Source organism: Pleurodeles waltl, chromosome 10 (assembly GCF_031143425.1).
Source record: "Pleurodeles waltl isolate 20211129_DDA chromosome 10, aPleWal1.hap1.20221129, whole genome shotgun sequence".
In the NCBI taxonomy this organism is placed as follows: Eukaryota; Metazoa; Chordata; class Amphibia; order Caudata; family Salamandridae; genus Pleurodeles; species Pleurodeles waltl.
The window spans coordinates 301234323-301252301 of NC_090449.1; the positions used below are offsets into that span (position 1 = coordinate 301234323).

At 43.1% G+C, this 17979-nt stretch overlaps 1 protein-coding gene across 1 annotated transcript in view; it reads left to right on the plus strand.

Moving 5' to 3' along the window:
- Positions 1–17979, plus strand: part of GLIS2 (GLIS family zinc finger 2) — a 217561-nt gene that overhangs the window by 170103 nt on the left and 29479 nt on the right. Inside the window, exons 2-4 of the mRNA XM_069210464.1 lie at positions 7467–7705; positions 8524–8693; positions 9783–9959. Coding sequence (XP_069066565.1) covers positions 7525–7705; positions 8524–8693; positions 9783–9959 — 528 coding nt within the window. The 5' untranslated portion in view covers positions 7467–7524. The remainder of the gene's footprint in view (positions 1–7466; positions 7706–8523; positions 8694–9782; positions 9960–17979) is intronic.

Consider the following 17979-nt stretch of genomic DNA (forward strand, 5'->3'; position numbering starts at 1 on the left):
GGTCCAGCTACTTATTATGAGGAGTGATGTTACTTAATAAGATAGTACTATGGTTTGTAAGGCAAGCCCCCTCATACTTGCCGTAAACATTAAGATTTATATTGCACCCTGGCCTTCATTCATTCCCGTCATTCATAGCCATCTTTCCAAGTGCCTTTTTATTATTTCATCAAGCTTTTGTTGGTTGGTAGGCAACTCAGATTGTGGGAAGAGTGAACTTGATAATATTAATACAAATGCCTAAATATGCCGTGGATGTAGATGCCCAGTTAGATGCTAAATCCCAACCTTGAATATAGGATGCAGAATAACGTTAAGTATTTCTGATAGGTATAAGACAATTGTGAAACCTGGAGCCTTTCTCATACACTTAGAGTTCCCCTAATAAGAAGGTAACTGAACGAAGCTGGCTCCCAAAACAAAAAGTACTTGAACCGCAAACATGTTAAATGCGAGTTCTATCTGAAAAAGGCTACCAGTTTGATGTTTGCCTTCACTTTGCGTTCATTTGAGAATACAACAGAACCAGGGCAGACCAGCGTTGTTCCTCTCTGAAGCTACGCTTTGTGAGAAGGCAAGCCCCAGAACAACACTCTTTACTGGACGCAAATAATCAGAAATTTGTCTCATCTTATTTTTGCTCCAGATCCTCTGAAAGGGAAGTACCTCATCTAGAAATATACAGCTGACTCTGTTAGATGCCTTTCTAGTGTCTAACAAACGTAGAACAGGTTAAATCCTCTTTTTCTTAGTCTTCCTAATAATGTTGGTTACTCTATAGATATGGTCGAAAGTCTTGCTGTAATTTACAAAACCGGTTGGTCGGGTTAAGAAGAGAGGTCATGTCATTTTTCACACTTTAAACCAAAATTGTAGTAAATAGCTTGATGTCTTTAAAGAGTTAAATAGATCTAAATGAGGTTCAATCACCTGGTTGTTTATCCATTTTTTAGATTCAAAGGATATCAGCCTCCACTATAGTGTATGCTCCACTCCTGCTTAAGTAAACTATTTAAATAATGAGACCATGGCGGTCTCGTCACATTATAGAACAGTGGTTCCCAAACTTTTTAGAATCACTAACCACTTTTTAGAACAACAGACTTTCACGACCCACTTATCTTCAATGGACATGAGGGGTGATTTTTTAATATTACTAAAGCATCATGTGGTAGCGCATTGTCATTTCTAAGTAGCATATTTTACGTTGAAATGGCCACTAACTTTTCACAGACATACAGTTTTACTGATTAAACTATAAATTCTAGAACACTCACATAATAATGTGTGGAAATTGTGTTTCTGTGAATATTGATCATTTGTGCATCACCAATTAAAGTGGCTTCATTTGTTTTGACCCTGTTAAAAGCTCTGTTTCCACCACACTTCAGAACTACAAAAGGCATGTATTCATTTTGCTTTCCTAAATATTGAATGTAAACAGTTCGTTTACGGGTGTTGACATTTTCTGTGTTCCAAAAAAAACGATATTCAAAGATTTGTCACATAATTCACTTTAAAAACTCCTCTCACTTTGCAATTACAGAAAAAAAGTAAACATCAATCCCATGTTAAAAGAATAAGCAGCAAATTGTCAGAAGACATAACCTGACATTTGGCCCCTGCCATTGAAGCATGCTATGTGGCAAAATAAACACAACATTTAAAGGCATCTTTATTTATTGCTCTGACTCTCCTGACCCTCCAAACATCTCACGACACACCAGTTGGTCACAACCTGCAGTTTGGGAAATGCTGTTATAGAAAGTTCTGTAGCACCCTCTCCCAATGAAACCATCTGGTCATACAGCTTAATTAGTAAAGTTTGGTTATTGCCACTTTCACACCATCATGTACTATGGAGCTATCAAGAATTCTTTGTTGTGGGGTTATTTGTGCAATCATCAGTTCTCAGAGTACACCTTTGTAAAACCCCCAACTCCTTTATTTATTTCCACACACCCCACGCGCTCGCTTTGCCTTGACCTCACTCTTTTAAAATGATTCTGATGTTGAATTTGTTTTAATGTTATTACCAAGGTCATTAATCATATGTAGTTGGCATATATTTTTAGGGTTGCTTGTGAGGAAGTTCTGCATTTTATTAAATGTTATATCTAATATTAATTATATAATTGAAGATTAAATAAAATGTATGTACAATATTCTAACTTTTATCTTACAATTATTTACAGCGTGTCGTGTAAAGTACATTTTGTAAAATGTTGTTAAGATTCTTTTCAGGTTATTTGATGACGTATTTTTTGTTAAATTTTATTTCAGCTGTTGCATGGTGGTGAGAGGGTTTTTAAGGTTAACTTGAAAGTTATTTATCTACACGTGTTCCTTTTGTACCCATTAGGTAAGGCTGGCACAATGGCCTTTGCCATTAAGCGTTTGACATGGTTTTCAGCCATGCCCCACACTCGGGACATATTTACCAAATTTCCACACACACACAACACAACACAGCATTCCACGTTGCTGTGCTGCGTGAAATGGAGAGGGCAGGAGTGTGCCATATTTAGCATTATACTGCGCATTCCTTCTGTCGGCCTGTGCTGGCGGACAATGTGCTGCACAGCTCCAGTGCAGGCACCCTGGCACCATGGTGCAGGGGTACCTGTGTTGAAGGCGAGACAGCACAAAAACAATCCTCAGAAGCATTTTCCTCTTTCTACGTGTGCTGCACAATGTAGCACATGTAGAAAGAGGACAAAACATGGAGAAATAAATGTATCTCTCCATTACGCCTCCCCTGTGGAAGCATTGCATTTTGACACATTTCCAAGTCTATCACTAATGGTAAATCTGGGAATGCACCAAAGTACATGGGTGGATGCATGGGAACACCCACACTCCCCCCATGTAACGCTTCCCTGGGGCAAAGTAACGCAAAGCAGCAACATGCACTACCTTGTGTTACTCCACATTTAACAAAGCACTCCGGGTCGTGCAAGGTGGCATGGGTTGGGAAAAATGATTATGTTTTGCATCTCCCGTGTGGCGCCTTGCGTGGCGCGGGGGCGACACAAACCCATGATAAGTATGGGACTCAGTCTCCCACCCTTGCAATGTACTTGGCTTAGGACTGGGCACTGTGCATCATCTTTGACAATTCCCAGAGCGTTGTGAGCTCAGGATGTTATCTTTGACCTCACCTGTGATTTGTCCCTCCAGAATTCAGGCGCGGCATGGCATTTAGCCCTATGGGGGAGCCTCAAGGTTTATAGCTTGACCTTTGACCACACCCAGTGCACAGGCCCTAGCTCCTAGAGCTCATTGGGAATGACCGCTCCTCTGCATTTTTTGTCTAATAATTTGTGGGAGGGCTGTATGCAGGAAAAGCACCATTTTTGGCTGCTCTCAGACGCTAGCTCTTAGACGGCCTCTTGGGTCTTTAAAAAGTTTGGCTAAAATTAAAATAATTGTTTTCCTTTTGCCTTTTGAGAACGTGGTATAGGGTTGTGATTGGAGTATACGTGAAAATGTACAGCCCACATTTTTAAAGACTCCTAATATTTAAAACCCTTTAGGTATTCATAAACTAGCAAGTGCTTATTTTTCAATCCTTTGTAAGGCACCCTCAGGCTTTTTTCTGTGTCCCAAGTGCCAGATTGAAACTCCTTCAAATCCCAGTGACTGTGCCGCACCCTGTTTGTGCTCAGGGTTCAAAAGACCTAAATCAAGAGGATTCTGCCTGGAACCTAGCCCATTAATTGCTACTGTGTTTTTGCCGTGTAAATCACTTAATACCTACATTTTAGGTATTGAAGTAGTTAGATTTCAGAAAACTTGAATGTCTTTAAACATTGAAAGTCTGGAGTAGGCTTGGTATTTTATGACTTCCTTTCCCAATACCTTGACCAAAGTTCTGCTTGAAGGGCGTGCAGCAGTCTCGTCCACTTCCTTTTATATTGCCTGCGCTGGCCAAGGTGGTTTTCCATCTCTCATTCAGTCTTGCTGCTGTACATTGCCAATGTGGTAAAAGAAGACTTAGGCCCTCATTACGACTTTGGCGGTCTTCCTTGAAGACCGGCATAGCTGCGGGCACAAGGAGACTGCCCGCCATATCACGGGTACTGCCGGATTTCCGCCACACTTTGGGCAGAAGTCCAACAGTAGTAGTGCTGGCGGGCATTCTAGCGGTTCCACCACTGGCCCCGCCCCGCCAGTAGGACACCGCCTGCCATATTATGGGCCATGATATGGCCTGGTGGTGTCCTGCTGGCAGGGCGATGCGGGTAGTGTGAGCGCCCCTTCCCGTTCCCTGCTGGACGACCTTCTCCTTGGAATAGGTAAGTTGATCGTCCGACAGCAGAGGGGGTGTTGTGTGTGAGTGTGTGGTGTCTGCGTGTGTGTATAAATGTGTGTATGCATGTTTGAATGTGAGTGTGTATGCGTGGTTGTATGCATGTCTGAATGTGAGTGTGTATGCGTGTGAGAATGAGAATGAGTGGATGAAAGTGAGTATGCGTGCAGGAATGCGTGTATGGCTGTAGATGTGAATGCGTGCATGGATGTAGTTGTGAATGTGTGCATGGATGTAGTTGTGAATGCATGAATGAATGTAGTTGTGAATGCGTGCATGGATGCATGTGAGTGGATGCATTTATATAAGTAAGTGTAGGTATATGGTTGTATGCGTGGTGCGTGGGGGTGTCTGTGCATGTATGTGGGGAGGAGGGTGGGCAGGCGCTATGTCTGAAGGGAGGGTGGGAGGCTCTGTGGCTGGTGTGGGGGAGGGGGTCCAGTACTTGCTTGGGGTGGGGTGGGGGAGCCGTCTACCAGTGACAGGGAATGAATTCCCTGTCACCGGTAGCCCTTCTGCCATGATTTTTGTGGAGGTGCTACTGCCACGGAAACCATGTCGGAAGGCCGGCTCCTATTACTGCCGGAAGTCTTCTGTGGACCGCCGGGTCGGAGATGATTATCTCCGGTGGTTAAGACCGCCATGGTGGTATGAGTGGAGATGTGGCGGGTTGGCAGAGGCCAACCCGCCACACTCATAATGTGGCGGTCTGCACTGCCAGCCTATTGACTGTGGGACCGCCACATTTACCCTGGCGGTTCGAAGAACACGAGCTGTCAAAATAACCCCCTTAATCTTCATTTGTGAAGGAGGCCTTATTGAGATGTACAGGCTTGAACTTTTTTTAATTCTCTTTATTTGTTTAACATGGCGGCTGCCACAAATCTCAAAGGGGGGATGGGAGACGGGGGGCAGTTTCCCTCCCAATGGTGTTTGTGTCCCAGCAATCCCTGGGACACCACCACAAGCTGGCTCCCCATGCAATCCTGGTGCTGCTCCCATGCTATACCTAGTATGAGAGCAGCATCAGGTTTGGTCTGAGTTGCTTGGTCTACCACTCAGACAGTGCACTGGAGTCTGTGCTGTTTCTCCAACTCAGCTGTGCAACACAGCCGGGTTGGATAAACCTAAGTGCGCATGTCAGTTTAGCCTGCCTAAGATAGCCATCCAAACTGACATGCTCACTTAGGTACACTCGCACCACTCCTCCTCCCCCCTCCCATGGCCCAGCGTCGCCCCTCCCTACACTGCTGGCTCAGACCCAGCAGCTGAAAAAACTTTTTTTTGTCAAATATTGTTTCTTTTTCAGCTACTGGCTCTGAGCCAGTGGGGTGACACTCCTTCGCCATTTCAAAGGAGCTGCCCCTGTCGGGCGTTAGACAAGCCATTTTGATTTTATATTATATATAATATACTTAAAAGGGTTTTCAGCTAGTGCTCTTTATCTATTCTCCTATTTTGTCATTCACATTTTTCGTCTGCTCAGTACAGCATACACCATTCTGGCTACTTTACTATGAGTGATGGCATTCTTGTCTTTTAAGCTGACGGCTACAATGGCAATGGGTGCTTTTAGACACCAACAAATATCGTTGCTTTTCAGCTGCTTTTTAATTTGCAAGAGCCCGGGAGATGCTCAAACAAAAAGATCTTACAAGTACAGTGATGAAACAAAAACAAGTAGTGGCTAAACCAAAAGCCCGACAGACCATTGGCTTTGCTTATGTGATACTAATAAATCCAAAATATAATCTGTTTGTCACATTATAGCCTAGCAAGTAAAGACTGGCAATACACACTTGTACCACTCATTTAATAATCCCTGTAGAATATAGGAGCACCACTGCAGTGCCTGTGATGCATGAGTGAGATGGATTTAACGTGGAACACCACCCATAACATGAGGGATGAAAATACATGCAACAAGCCACCCTGGAAGAAGTTACATTGCAGTCAGATGAGCGATATTGAAGGATGATCAGTCGCACCTACAAGGTGGTTTTATTCAGATCCCATGATATATCAGGAGCTTTGCTATTCTGCTGGAGGGTAATTAACCAGCACTGTGACTCGTTTTTGGGATTCTGTAATTTTCGTCTCCTATGCTACCTGCTCCTACTGAGAACAGGAAAAGTGCTGCTTCGCTAAAGAATGAACTACAAAGATGTGATGTTAACTGATAAACTAACTTAAAAGAAGATGTTGATCTGAATGGGAACTGTAGATAACTGTTTAAAGGCAGTGGCATTGAAACCAAATGACCTGTGTTGCTTGCTTAGGAAATTGTTGGGGAAAAGGTTGTTTTGCATAATGATGTTAACTTTAATAATTTAAATGATAAGAGCCTTGCACACTCCAATTAGATCCAAAAACCATATACGTATTCCGCTTTACATGTCTCAGAAAGCTAACTGCAGCTTACCTTCAAGTTATCCCTTAGCACCAAGAGGACTCTGTGCTTTCACTTTAGTGTATACATGTACTCCACTGCAGTGGTTCTTACCCTTGTGACTTCTGTATACCCCCACGAAATCATTAATGGAATCTGGGGATCCCACTGTGTCATTTTGGAATCCAGGGTCCCTGACATAAGCAAGTCAAATAAACAAATCATGGAAAATCTTATTTAATTCGCAAATATATAAAAAAAATAATTGTAATTTTAATCAGAGCACTGGAACTTTTATAAATTCAATTGTGCCCACCACTGTCTGTATTATAATCTGTTTAACTTCTCCCATGAATCAAATTAAGGCTGCCAACTTAATTTTTAGCATCCAATTTCAAATTCCTTCACATTTATAAAATGCTTAAAGTTTTCAGTTTTTAATTTAAATTTAATTACCTTATTAATCTGTTAATATGTATCTTTCTGAGCAGCTGCACACCCCCTGAGTAGACATAGCGGAACCCCTGCAGTCCCTGGACCACAGGTTAAGAACCACTGCTATAATGCAAACACTGATGCATACAGCTTAAATGTGCTACTTCACCACAATAATGCTTATCATGCCAATTTGGAGTCACTCATAAATCTAGCTATGAGGTCCAATACATTGTCCTATACTCCTGTTGAAAGTGGCAGGAATTATTAATACTGTTATCAGACTAATTATCCTCTGAAGATTAACATCATCCTCTCTGTCTCATCTAGATCCCTCCCTTCCTTCTATTTGTGGACCTGGTGGCCAGACGGCTTTATATCCAAGAAGATGCACTCCCTTGACGAACCCCTGGACCTGAAGCTCAGCATCTCGAAGCTGCGTGCGGCCAGGGAGAAACAAGACAAGGCTCTGAGCAGCGCCAAGCACCGGAGCCAATGCGAAGCACTGATGATCCGCGACGATGGCACCACAGCTGTGGAGCCAGTATCCCCCTCATCCCCATCCCACAGTAAGTGCTTGAGCCTGAAACATGCCATCATTTGACTCACACCATATCTGCAGTCACCGTACTCATATGGTATTGCGCCAGCCCATCTCTGCCAATGCATGCTCCTCAATCCTTCCATGTAGCCCACTAAACTATTCCAAAAAATTGGATGCTTCCTACTTCAGACTTGCATTTCCATATCCTATTGCAGCACTGGGATTGGCCATTCACTAGCTGCTCTATCGGTAACCCTCCACAAAAAGCTCTGCCCTTGTACTCGTAAGCATCACCTGCTGCTCTATAATTGGTAACCAGGCCACTGAAAATTATGCATTGTTGTGGCTGCTGTGTTTTCTGCATAATTATTGATTTGCCACATAATTCATCATATGCTGCATAATCTGCAGAATTAAACAAGACAAATTGTTTCTAGCTCAGACAGATCAAAAGTTACGAAAATGCAGAAACATGTTGCCATGCAATGGAAAGCCCTTTGCAAAGGCTCATTAGTCCCCTTTCTGTTGTTTGTTGCTATATTTGGTAGTTAAACTGGTACTAATGAGGTGAACCTGTGCCCAGACAGTGTTAACTTGTGTAAAAACATAATATAATAAAGTTATACTCTCACAAAATGTGCTGTATTATGCTGCATAGTTTTCATTTTCTTAACTGCAAAATTTAGCCAACTCTCCTGCACTATTTGGTCCTCCCCTGCCGCATAATTCCAGTGGCCCTGCTGGTAACCCACACACAGGTCTACTTTGTCTCCCCTGCCACCTCCTCTCTAGCCAGAAGCTGCTCTTTGCTTCACTCACTGGTACTTATCTCTCGTTTTTCAGGATTCTTTTCACACAGCAAGTTCCGGGACAAGGCTGATTCCCCGTTCTCCTGCCCACCGAGGATCGACCTCAGCCTTTCGCCTCACTCTGGGATGGACTCACCTGGCAGCTCTTCTCTGTCTCCAGATAGGCATGTGAATGGAGACACAATCCATTCCTCTCCTCCTCCCGTGAGTGAGATGCAACAAATTCAGGTTCAGGCGGCCAAAAGGTAGATTGTGGCAGTGATAGACTGGGGGCTAAAAGCAGCCCTAAAAATGTGTTCACCGTATTAGACCGAGTGAGTGTAGTCAGTTTGTCTGACCATCCATAGGAGGATTTTCAGGGGTAGGTGGATAAGTTGTGTGTCTTTCTTCAGGGCTGTTTGGCAGGCTAAATACCTGGTGATCACCTGGACCATCCACACAAAAAGCAGCCCCTAGTCCTAATGCTATTGATGTGCCCAGATGTTGGTCCCATGCTCACTCTGCCACTGGAACCAAGCTCCGCTAGATTGAGTAGCCTCAACTTTTGTTCTGTTTCAGAGAGGACCTGGTGTGGCAGTTTGAGTTGGATTCCTATTGGAAGAATTATGGTTTATTTGCATATGGCTGGGTCTAATCTGAGGTGGCACGGTGGGAAAGCAAACAATGGACTAAGACATGGCCCTCAGTAATTACTAGTGGCTGAAATTGATTCAAGCTTTCCACCAATCCCTTTTTTGTTTACCTGGTCCTCATCCTACTTGGGTATTTTCTTGTGTCCAGTATGGCCAGTCCAGCCCTGGAGTCTGGACACAGGAGTGCAGCCTGGGAGGAGTGTTAGGGAGAATGATGATTAGGAGGAGAGTGAAACACCTTGGTGGTTCGAGCAGCCAAGGCAGGGTATTTGATGCCTGTAGTGGACACTTTGCATTCCTTTGTGGCTAATTATTGTGACCATACACTGGTGCATTTGAAATGCCATGGTGAGATCTTGTGCAAGACCTTCCATGTTAGCAAAGACTGAGACTCCATCAGTTTATTTGAGGCAGTAGGGGAAGACTCCATTGGTACCTAGAGGGTCAGTGAAGGAGAGAAAGAAAGGGGCTGCTGAAGTGCTGGTTGTAAATGGTGCTGTGCTTAAGAGAGGAACAGTTGTGAAGTCTTTGAGGCACGTGATGTGGGGAATGAGAGACCAGTGAGTATGAAGCAAGTGATGGGAACGGATGCGACGTCATTTGAGTTGGGCACATGTTGATTCAGAAATATTGTAACCACAGGCTGCTCTCTCTCTTCTAGGATTTTCAGTCTCTCCGTTACATGGACGGCATTCCCAGTCCCCTCCAGTTTTTCCTGCCTTTGAGTTCAGGCAGTGGCTTGCACCTGCCCCCGTCTGTGTTCATCACACCTCCCAGAGAGAAGCGTCTCGGCCCCGAGCTCCAGGAGCCCAAGGATCTTCTGTGCCGCTGGTCCAAGGTGAGTAGGAAATGCAAGAGGCAGATTTAATTTTTTTTATTCAGCAAATTTATTCTGCCTCACCAGTGATTTTCTTATCATTTTGCCCATCTCCCTGTCACCTCTGTATCTTTCTCTCATGTTTCTCTCCCTTTCTGTCTTATATCCATTTCCCCCTGTCTTCCCCCAACCTGGAATGACTGAGAATTGCACCACAGAATATGACAGAACAAAATCCAGGGGAATATATACAGTGTGTGCCTCCCATGTACTGCTGGTCCAGCCAGCCTGCATCTCCTGGCTGCTGCATCACCCAATTCTTCTCTTCTGCTGGAGCAGTGGGAGTCAGTGAGCCTGATGGTATTTTTTTCTTAGGCCCAACAGTATTTGGTTTTGGGAGCGCTGTTCTTTAGCTGATGCTTTTCCCTGCAGCTTTCTGTCTCTGGATGCACCACCCACATACACACCTCACCCAGCGCCACTCAGAAGAAATTAGATTTTCTGCATGAAATAAGATGCCTTACCTTACCCTGGTTGTAATGTTCCTTCCCGAGCCTCTGCTTCGTCTCACCCAGGGCCTTCTGAAGTTCCAGTTTTGAGAGCGATTGACTGGTCTCCCAGCTCACTGCACGTGGACTGGGCATCTACTCGGGGCCACCTTAAAACGTCTGGTTCTTCTGTATGGCCGGAGAGTGACAAGTCTAATCAAACCTATGCAGAAGAAGAAATAATCATACACAGCACCTCTACTAATAAAGGAAGCTACACCTCCCACTAAGACCCTTTAGGAGGTCCCTATAAAACTGAGCTTTGAAAAAAAGGCTTCTCTTTCTCCGGCCACAAGAATAAGAACAGATAGAAGGAAAAGTGAAACAAAGAAAACACTCTGGTCCAGTGGCTGCCAGTCATACTGATTCGCGTACCGGCAGATGCCACATCATGGTAGCGGGCAAGAACACCCCCAGGCTGAGGTATCCTTTTGCAAATAAGGTTTCAATCAGTATTTTGTTGATACTGTCATAATTCATGACTTGTTACTTGTATCTTTGACACAATTGACTAAACCTCACTGGTGAGAAGCAATACATCCCATGGCAATGTGCCTATCTCCTGGCTCATCCTGACCTACTAGACTGTAGAGAATAATGCTGACACCTCCTTACAGGATTCTGTTGTGTCATATGTAGCAGGTAAGGCAGTTGTTTATTGACCTTTCTAGACTCTGGCTTTTTTAAATATGTCTTGTGGCTCCTCGCTTGCCCCCAATTTTAAGGGTCAGAGAAATCTTGAAGGGCTTTTACACCTTGGGAAGCTCAGTAAATCCAGAGTAACACAAAGCAGTGCAAATCTCTGCCTTGTGTTTTGCAGTATGAATCTTGTCTGGATTCACATGTTGTGCATTTTTCCTCAAACTAGTGGTTGGGTCCGGAATTCTCCTGTAATTTGTAATCCTTCTTTTCTTTTTGTTTTTTGTTTGTTGGTGGGTCTACAGTACCTCCATTTGATGTCCTCTGTGACATCATCCACTTCCTACGGAAGCTCATACCTTTGGTCGCCATCTTCAGAATCTTTTTTTTTCGCCATCAGGTCTGGAAGCCTAACGAAGGATCTGCAACACAGGGAAGAAGATTGTGACGAAAAGGTGAAAAAATCACCAAAAAGGTTACCGGTTTCACCTACAGCACTACAGCAGGAATTTACGAGGAAGATTAAAAAGGGAAAGCTTTCAACAAATCGATACAAACTTCGGAGAATGCACGGTCACGGGACTCCCTGAAGGGCCTAGATGGAGAAAAAAAAGGTCCAGTTTTGTAAGAACTGCTACCACAAGTTTGCTCGGAAGGATACGTATCCTGTCTGCAACCTCTGCCTCCCCATCAACCCCCAGAGCAAGGGCTGCAAAGCTTGCTTGACATTTACACCGAAAACGCTGAGGGCAGAGAAGAGCTCACAACAGCATGCAGACCCAACAGACAACACCATCTTTGAGAGATGGGCATCTCTAGTGAAGATGAGGATAATGTCACTAACGAAGCAAGAGGAGAGAGGTCAGACACTGAGGTGAAATTCGTTGGGGTTGAGGAGGAGGCGACGAAGAAAAAGAGTGAGGGAAGAGTTCCCTCATCAGCGAAAAAAACATCCGAGTCCAAGAAAATGTGGCACATCTGGTAGATAATGGAAAAAACATTGCCAACACGTGCCTGAAATCAGCCTTGGAGGCAGCTGATACATCCAGCCGTCAAATGATAATGGGGGTATCCTTCAGAAAGCATGCATGACTAAGAATCGCAGGATTCAAACCAAAGGTACAGGCAAATATCCTCGATAGCCCATTCGATGGGAAACAACTTTTTGGCTGAAAACTTGCGTGTGTGTTCCCCATCTGGAAATTTCCCCTTCCCCTTTTAAAGGAGCTAAAACTTTGTGGCATGTGCTCGTGCCTACGAAATGATACATAAAGCAGCTGCTTCATTGTACCTTTTTTTCTTTATTTCCCGCCAGTGCAGCAGTTTCGGCAAACGCAAGTTTTCAGGGAACAAGCCAGTCAACAGATCCCAACAAGCATGGCAAAGCCAACAACAGGGCAGGGAGTCCTTTTGTGGGAAAGGCAGAGAAAGGGGTCAGCCCCCCAGGAGAGGTTCAAACCTCACTCACAAGTGACTCAGCACTAATAAGAAGCCTCTCAAGGGTACCACCAAGCCCTGCACATTTACGATCACAACGAGGCAAAAAAAACAAAAGTCAATCACCATTCATACCTACACGCAGCACCATTAGGGGTCAGATTAAGAAATTGCCTTTAGGAGTGGAGGAAAATAACTTCGGACAAATGAATTCTAAAGTTGATACAATTCGGCTATTGTATACAATTCATAAAAATTCCAACAGTAAAGAAACCAAGGTGAAAAAATTCACTCCAAGAAGGAAACAGCATGGCCCCTCAAGGAAGTGGAAGAATTGCTATAAAAATGTTATAGAGATTGTACCAAGACAGGAAATCAACAAGGGAACTATTCAACAAACTTCCTTATACAAAGTGGATGTCGCACTTCTTCCAGTTTTAGACTTAAGGTCCATAAACATGTTCATAAAAACTCAAAAATGCAAGATGCCAACACTGCAAGAGGTAATCCCTCAACTACAGGAGGGAGACTCCGTGGCAACTATAGACTTAGAGGATGCTTACTTGCACATTCCCATGAATGCATGCCACCAAAGATTTCTACACTTTGTGGTGAACAAGATTCACTATCAGTTAACAGTACTGGCTTTTGGAATAAACTCAGCAGACAAGCGTCCTACTCACACGAATGGGAGCTGAATCACAAAGTGCTCAAAAGAATCTTTCAGAAATGGGGAATTCCAAAAATTGGCCTATTTGGAAAACAAGAGAAGGCAGAAAAATGCTAAAGCTTCACATCCAGAAAACATTACCACCAGTCCCCGGGAAATGCACTGTTGATAAATTGGTCAGGGACCTTTGCTTATGCTTTTCCCCCAATACACTCTTGCACAGGGTGATCAACAACTGCAAGAGGAGCAAGATGATGCGGATATTAATTGCACCTCAATTGGCATGGCAAACCTGGTTTTCTGAACTACTCACGTTGGCAAGGGAAAGGTTTCAAAGGTTACTAAATCAACTAAATCTGTTATCCATGGACAGGAGAAGAGTCCTATTTCTGGTACCAGAAGGCCTAAGCTTAGTAGTCAGGCTCCTGAAAACATATAATTCGGTTATTTTTTTTAATGGAAGCTATATTCTTTATGGTGTCTTAAAAGGGGCTTGTTAAGAAAGAACACTAAGGAATCAACACTATTATGATCCTTAACACACCTAAAGGATTTCAAGTTAACTGATAGTTTGTTACGGGTTCATCTTGCAGCAATAATAGCTTACACAAGAGGTACTTCAGGAAGAAGTTTCTTCACTCCACCAGTAATAAAACGCTTCTTAGAAGGGGCAAAAAGAGTAGCACCCCCAAGGAAGCTGCCTGCACCCACATGGAACCTTAACATGGTGTTAGCCTAATTGGTTAAACTACCAATTAAGATGCTCACATTAAAGACTGCCTATTTGGTAGCCATAAAGTCGCTTTGGAGAATGAACGAAATGCTAGTTCTTACAATACAAGAGCCATATATGCAAATTGATAAAAACAGAATTGTTATGAGGACAGATCCACAGTTTCTACCAAAGGTAGTTTCACAGTTCCATATGAATCAAACAATTCAAACACCAAGTTTTTTTTCCAAAGCTCGAAGGATCAAGCAGAGAGAGCTTTGCATACTTTGGACAGTAGAAGGGCGATAATGTACTACTATATGCAGAGAACAAAAGCGTATAGGAAATCAAAATTTGTCTCATTTGCAGAAAACATAATGGGAAAGTCAGTTACTAAGGGTACAATGGCCAGATGTATTTCAGAGACAATACAGATATGTCATACAATGGCAGGAGAAGGATTAGATGCAAACCCTAAGGCACACTCAACAAGGAAGAAAGGGTCAACCATCGCATTTCTTGCAAACACACCATTACAAGACATTTGTACGGCACCCCTTCCACGTACCCCACAGGACCCTATTGCTCAGCCCAGCTCTCGCTCGCAGAAGTACCCCAAATCAGGAAAACCAGAACAGGAGGACGCTCCTTCTACCTCACCGCCACCACCTGGAATGCCCTACCCATCCACATCCGACAAATCATCTCCCTCCGCAGCTTCACGAAGGAACTGAAGACATGGCTTTTTTAATCCACCTCTGGTCCATGCTACACCCCTCCCCCCCAGCACCTTGAGACCCTAACGGGTGAGTAGCTGCGCTCTATAAACCCTGATTGATTGATTGATATGGCAGCTACGTGGGCATAGACGCACACCTTTACAAAGCATTACTGCATAGACGTCCAAATGAGCAAGGAATTTCAGGTGGGTCAGAAGGTACTAAAGCATTTGTTCTCAAATTCAAGTCCATCTTCAACCCATCCTCCACAAGAGAACTTTACCGCTAGTAATCTATGCACAGCATGTGAATCCTGAAAAGATTCACGCTGCAAAACGTAACATTTCTTACCTTCCCTGTAGGTGTAGTTTTGCAGCTTGAAGAATTTTCTAGATTCCATAGCAACCCACCCACCTCCACCAGAAAGACGGAAGAGAACAAAAAAAAAGAGAATCTAAAGATGGCGACCAAAGGTGGGAGCTTCTAGAGGAAGCACGACGATGTCATGGGGACCCAAATGGAGGTACCGTCAACGCTCACCAACAAACAAAAAAACAAAAAGAAAAGAAGGACTACAAAATACAGGAGAATTCTGGACTCAAAAACTTGATGGTGGAATAATGCACAGCATCTAAATCCAGAAAATTCATCAAGCTGCAAAACTACACCTATAGGAAAGAAACTTTACGTTACCCATGCATCCACCCATAGATTTTGGTGCATTTCCAGATTTATAAAGACCTGTAAACCTGAGAAAGTGTCAAAATCATACGCTTTCACAACAGAGGCGTAACAAGGAGAAATATTGTTACTTCTCTTATTTAATTACTTTTATACATTTGCTGAATTCTGCAGCACACGTAAAAAGAGGACAATGTCCCAAATGATTGTTTTTTATGCAGGAAGGTGCCTTTTCCTTTACAAAAACAATCCTGCCTGTAACACAGGCATCCTTACACCATGGCCCAAAGGGTCTCCTTTTGTGGTAGGAAGCACTCAGTGCGCCAGCGCAGGGAAAGAGCAGAATTAAGTCATCCTTGGGATATATGGCACATTCCTGATCTCTTCCTTCAAGTAACGCAGCAAGTTGTCTTCCTGTGTTGCGCAACTTCTTTGTAAATCTGTCCCGAGTGTCTTAAACACTGCGCTACCTCCAAATGAATGCCATGATCTACAAGCAATAATTCTCAAACAATCTGTACAAAATGTCTTCACCACATTTTATTTTATATATTTCAAATATACAGCTCCAATTGTTTTAATATGTGGTTTTCTCAAAAAAACACGTAAAATACATTTTGATACAATCCACACAAGTAATCTAAACAACCTCTACCATCCTGTCAGTCACACTAATTCACTTCTGTCATGCAGACCTACACCATGCAATTGAAAATGATTTTAATCTGTACAAGTTATAACTGATCTAAAGTGTAGAAATATAGCTGAACAGAGACAGCAAGCCTTGCCCAGTGCACAGAAGGCTTTGTGAACTAGAGAGCAAACCTTGCTCAAAGCTCAGTAGATCTCTATAAACTCAGAGAGCAAGGTTTGCTCAATACATAGGAGGTCTTTGTGAACATAGAAAACAAGCCTTGCTTAATACACAGGAGGTCAGGCCTTGCTAGCGATGTTCCGACAGACCTCCTGTATACATAGATTCAACACAGGATGGTGTAAGATTGCCTGATTTCCAAGTTTGGACTGTGAATGATCTGTCTATCGAAATGGCACAGACAAGAATGTAATTTTTATAAAGTGGTCTCCCTCTACCCATAATTCCACTTGAGTTCGGAATCTGTAGCCTGTTCTGGTTTCTGTTTACCTTATAAGGAACCAGTGGGTGATCCTGGACACACTATATTTTGTGGCTATCAGTTCTCCTTCCATCAGCTCACGAGAGATGCGAAGAGATTGTAGCTCTTCCTCCCATAGGCTTGCAGTTTCTCTTTGTTAGCACCCTGATAGACCTGCAGTTGCATCATACATCTCTAGATCAGTGGTTCTTAACCTTTTGTCATCAAGTGTTTGGTCCGCACTCAATTAGTATTGGTACCTGGGAACCTCCACCGAATCATTTTTGGCATATGGGCACCCTCACTGAGTCATAAGCTGAGGATCCCAGCCTAAGCATTTTTGAAGATTTGAACTGCAAACCTATACATAAAAATACAGTAACAAACATTCATCAAACAAGTACACCAATGCTGAAATATTTAATTTAATTCACAAACAAATATATAAAAGAACCACATTTTTATTAGGAAGGTTGAAGAGTTTCTAAATTCAATTAAGGGCGCTCCTCCTCTGCTCAGAACCAATCTGAGGATACTTACTTAATTTTTAGGTTCCAGTTTCAAGTTCCTTCTCATTTACAGAACGTTTTAAAATGATCAATTGTATGATTTGCCTCTTTGTTTATATACATCGTAATAATCTGTTGTTATTGTTATTTAATTTTTTTAAGTAGTTGCAGACCCCCTGAGTAGGCCTTGCAGACCCCTGGGGGTCCCACTAGTTAAGAACCACTGCTCTAGATCGTATAACAGTACTATGGATTGAACTGCAAGATTTCACTGCTAGTCCAGAGTTCTCGATGCTAGACTGCAATTGTAAGAAGAAAAATGCAGCTTCCTTGAATCTCCAGTGGTAGCTGTGGGATAGGCATTAAGGCCTAACTCAAGTCACATGGAATGTGGTGTGTAGGTAGGTACCAAATACACTGTAAAAACTATCACAATCCATCACAGCAAATTCCTACTCAGTTATTATTTAAAAAAAAGAACACGACCCAAATAATGCAAATTGCAAAAGAACAGTTAAAACGACGATCCCAGGTCAAATTACGCCAGAGGTTTACCGTAGGCACATCATAATATTGCAAATATGGAGCCTACTGCTTACTAAGGGATTCAGTTACAAATTGGGGTGGTTCTAACTGGTCCCCCCCCACATAACCCTCTCCCAGGAGATAACTCAGTAAGGAGTTGGAAATACTTCAGTATACAGGATTTTGTGGAACAACACGCAAAAATCCGTGTGTTTGTACCCTGTGTGGCTGGAGATAGGCATGCTTTGATACTCCTGCCATCTAGGATTGGCCTTGGACATAACTTGTTTTTCTTCAAATAAATGTTATATTACTTATATCATTTGTGATTCCTTCCTTGGTCCACAAGATCGTTTTTTCCCCGCATTCAGGGTTCGGATCTGGTCAGTAGCAGCTCCGAGTTCGGTATGCCCCTCCTGACTTTCTCAGGACTGGCTGTTCTTTAATCCCAATACTATATTCGGAGGAAAATCTTTGAGTGTGTTT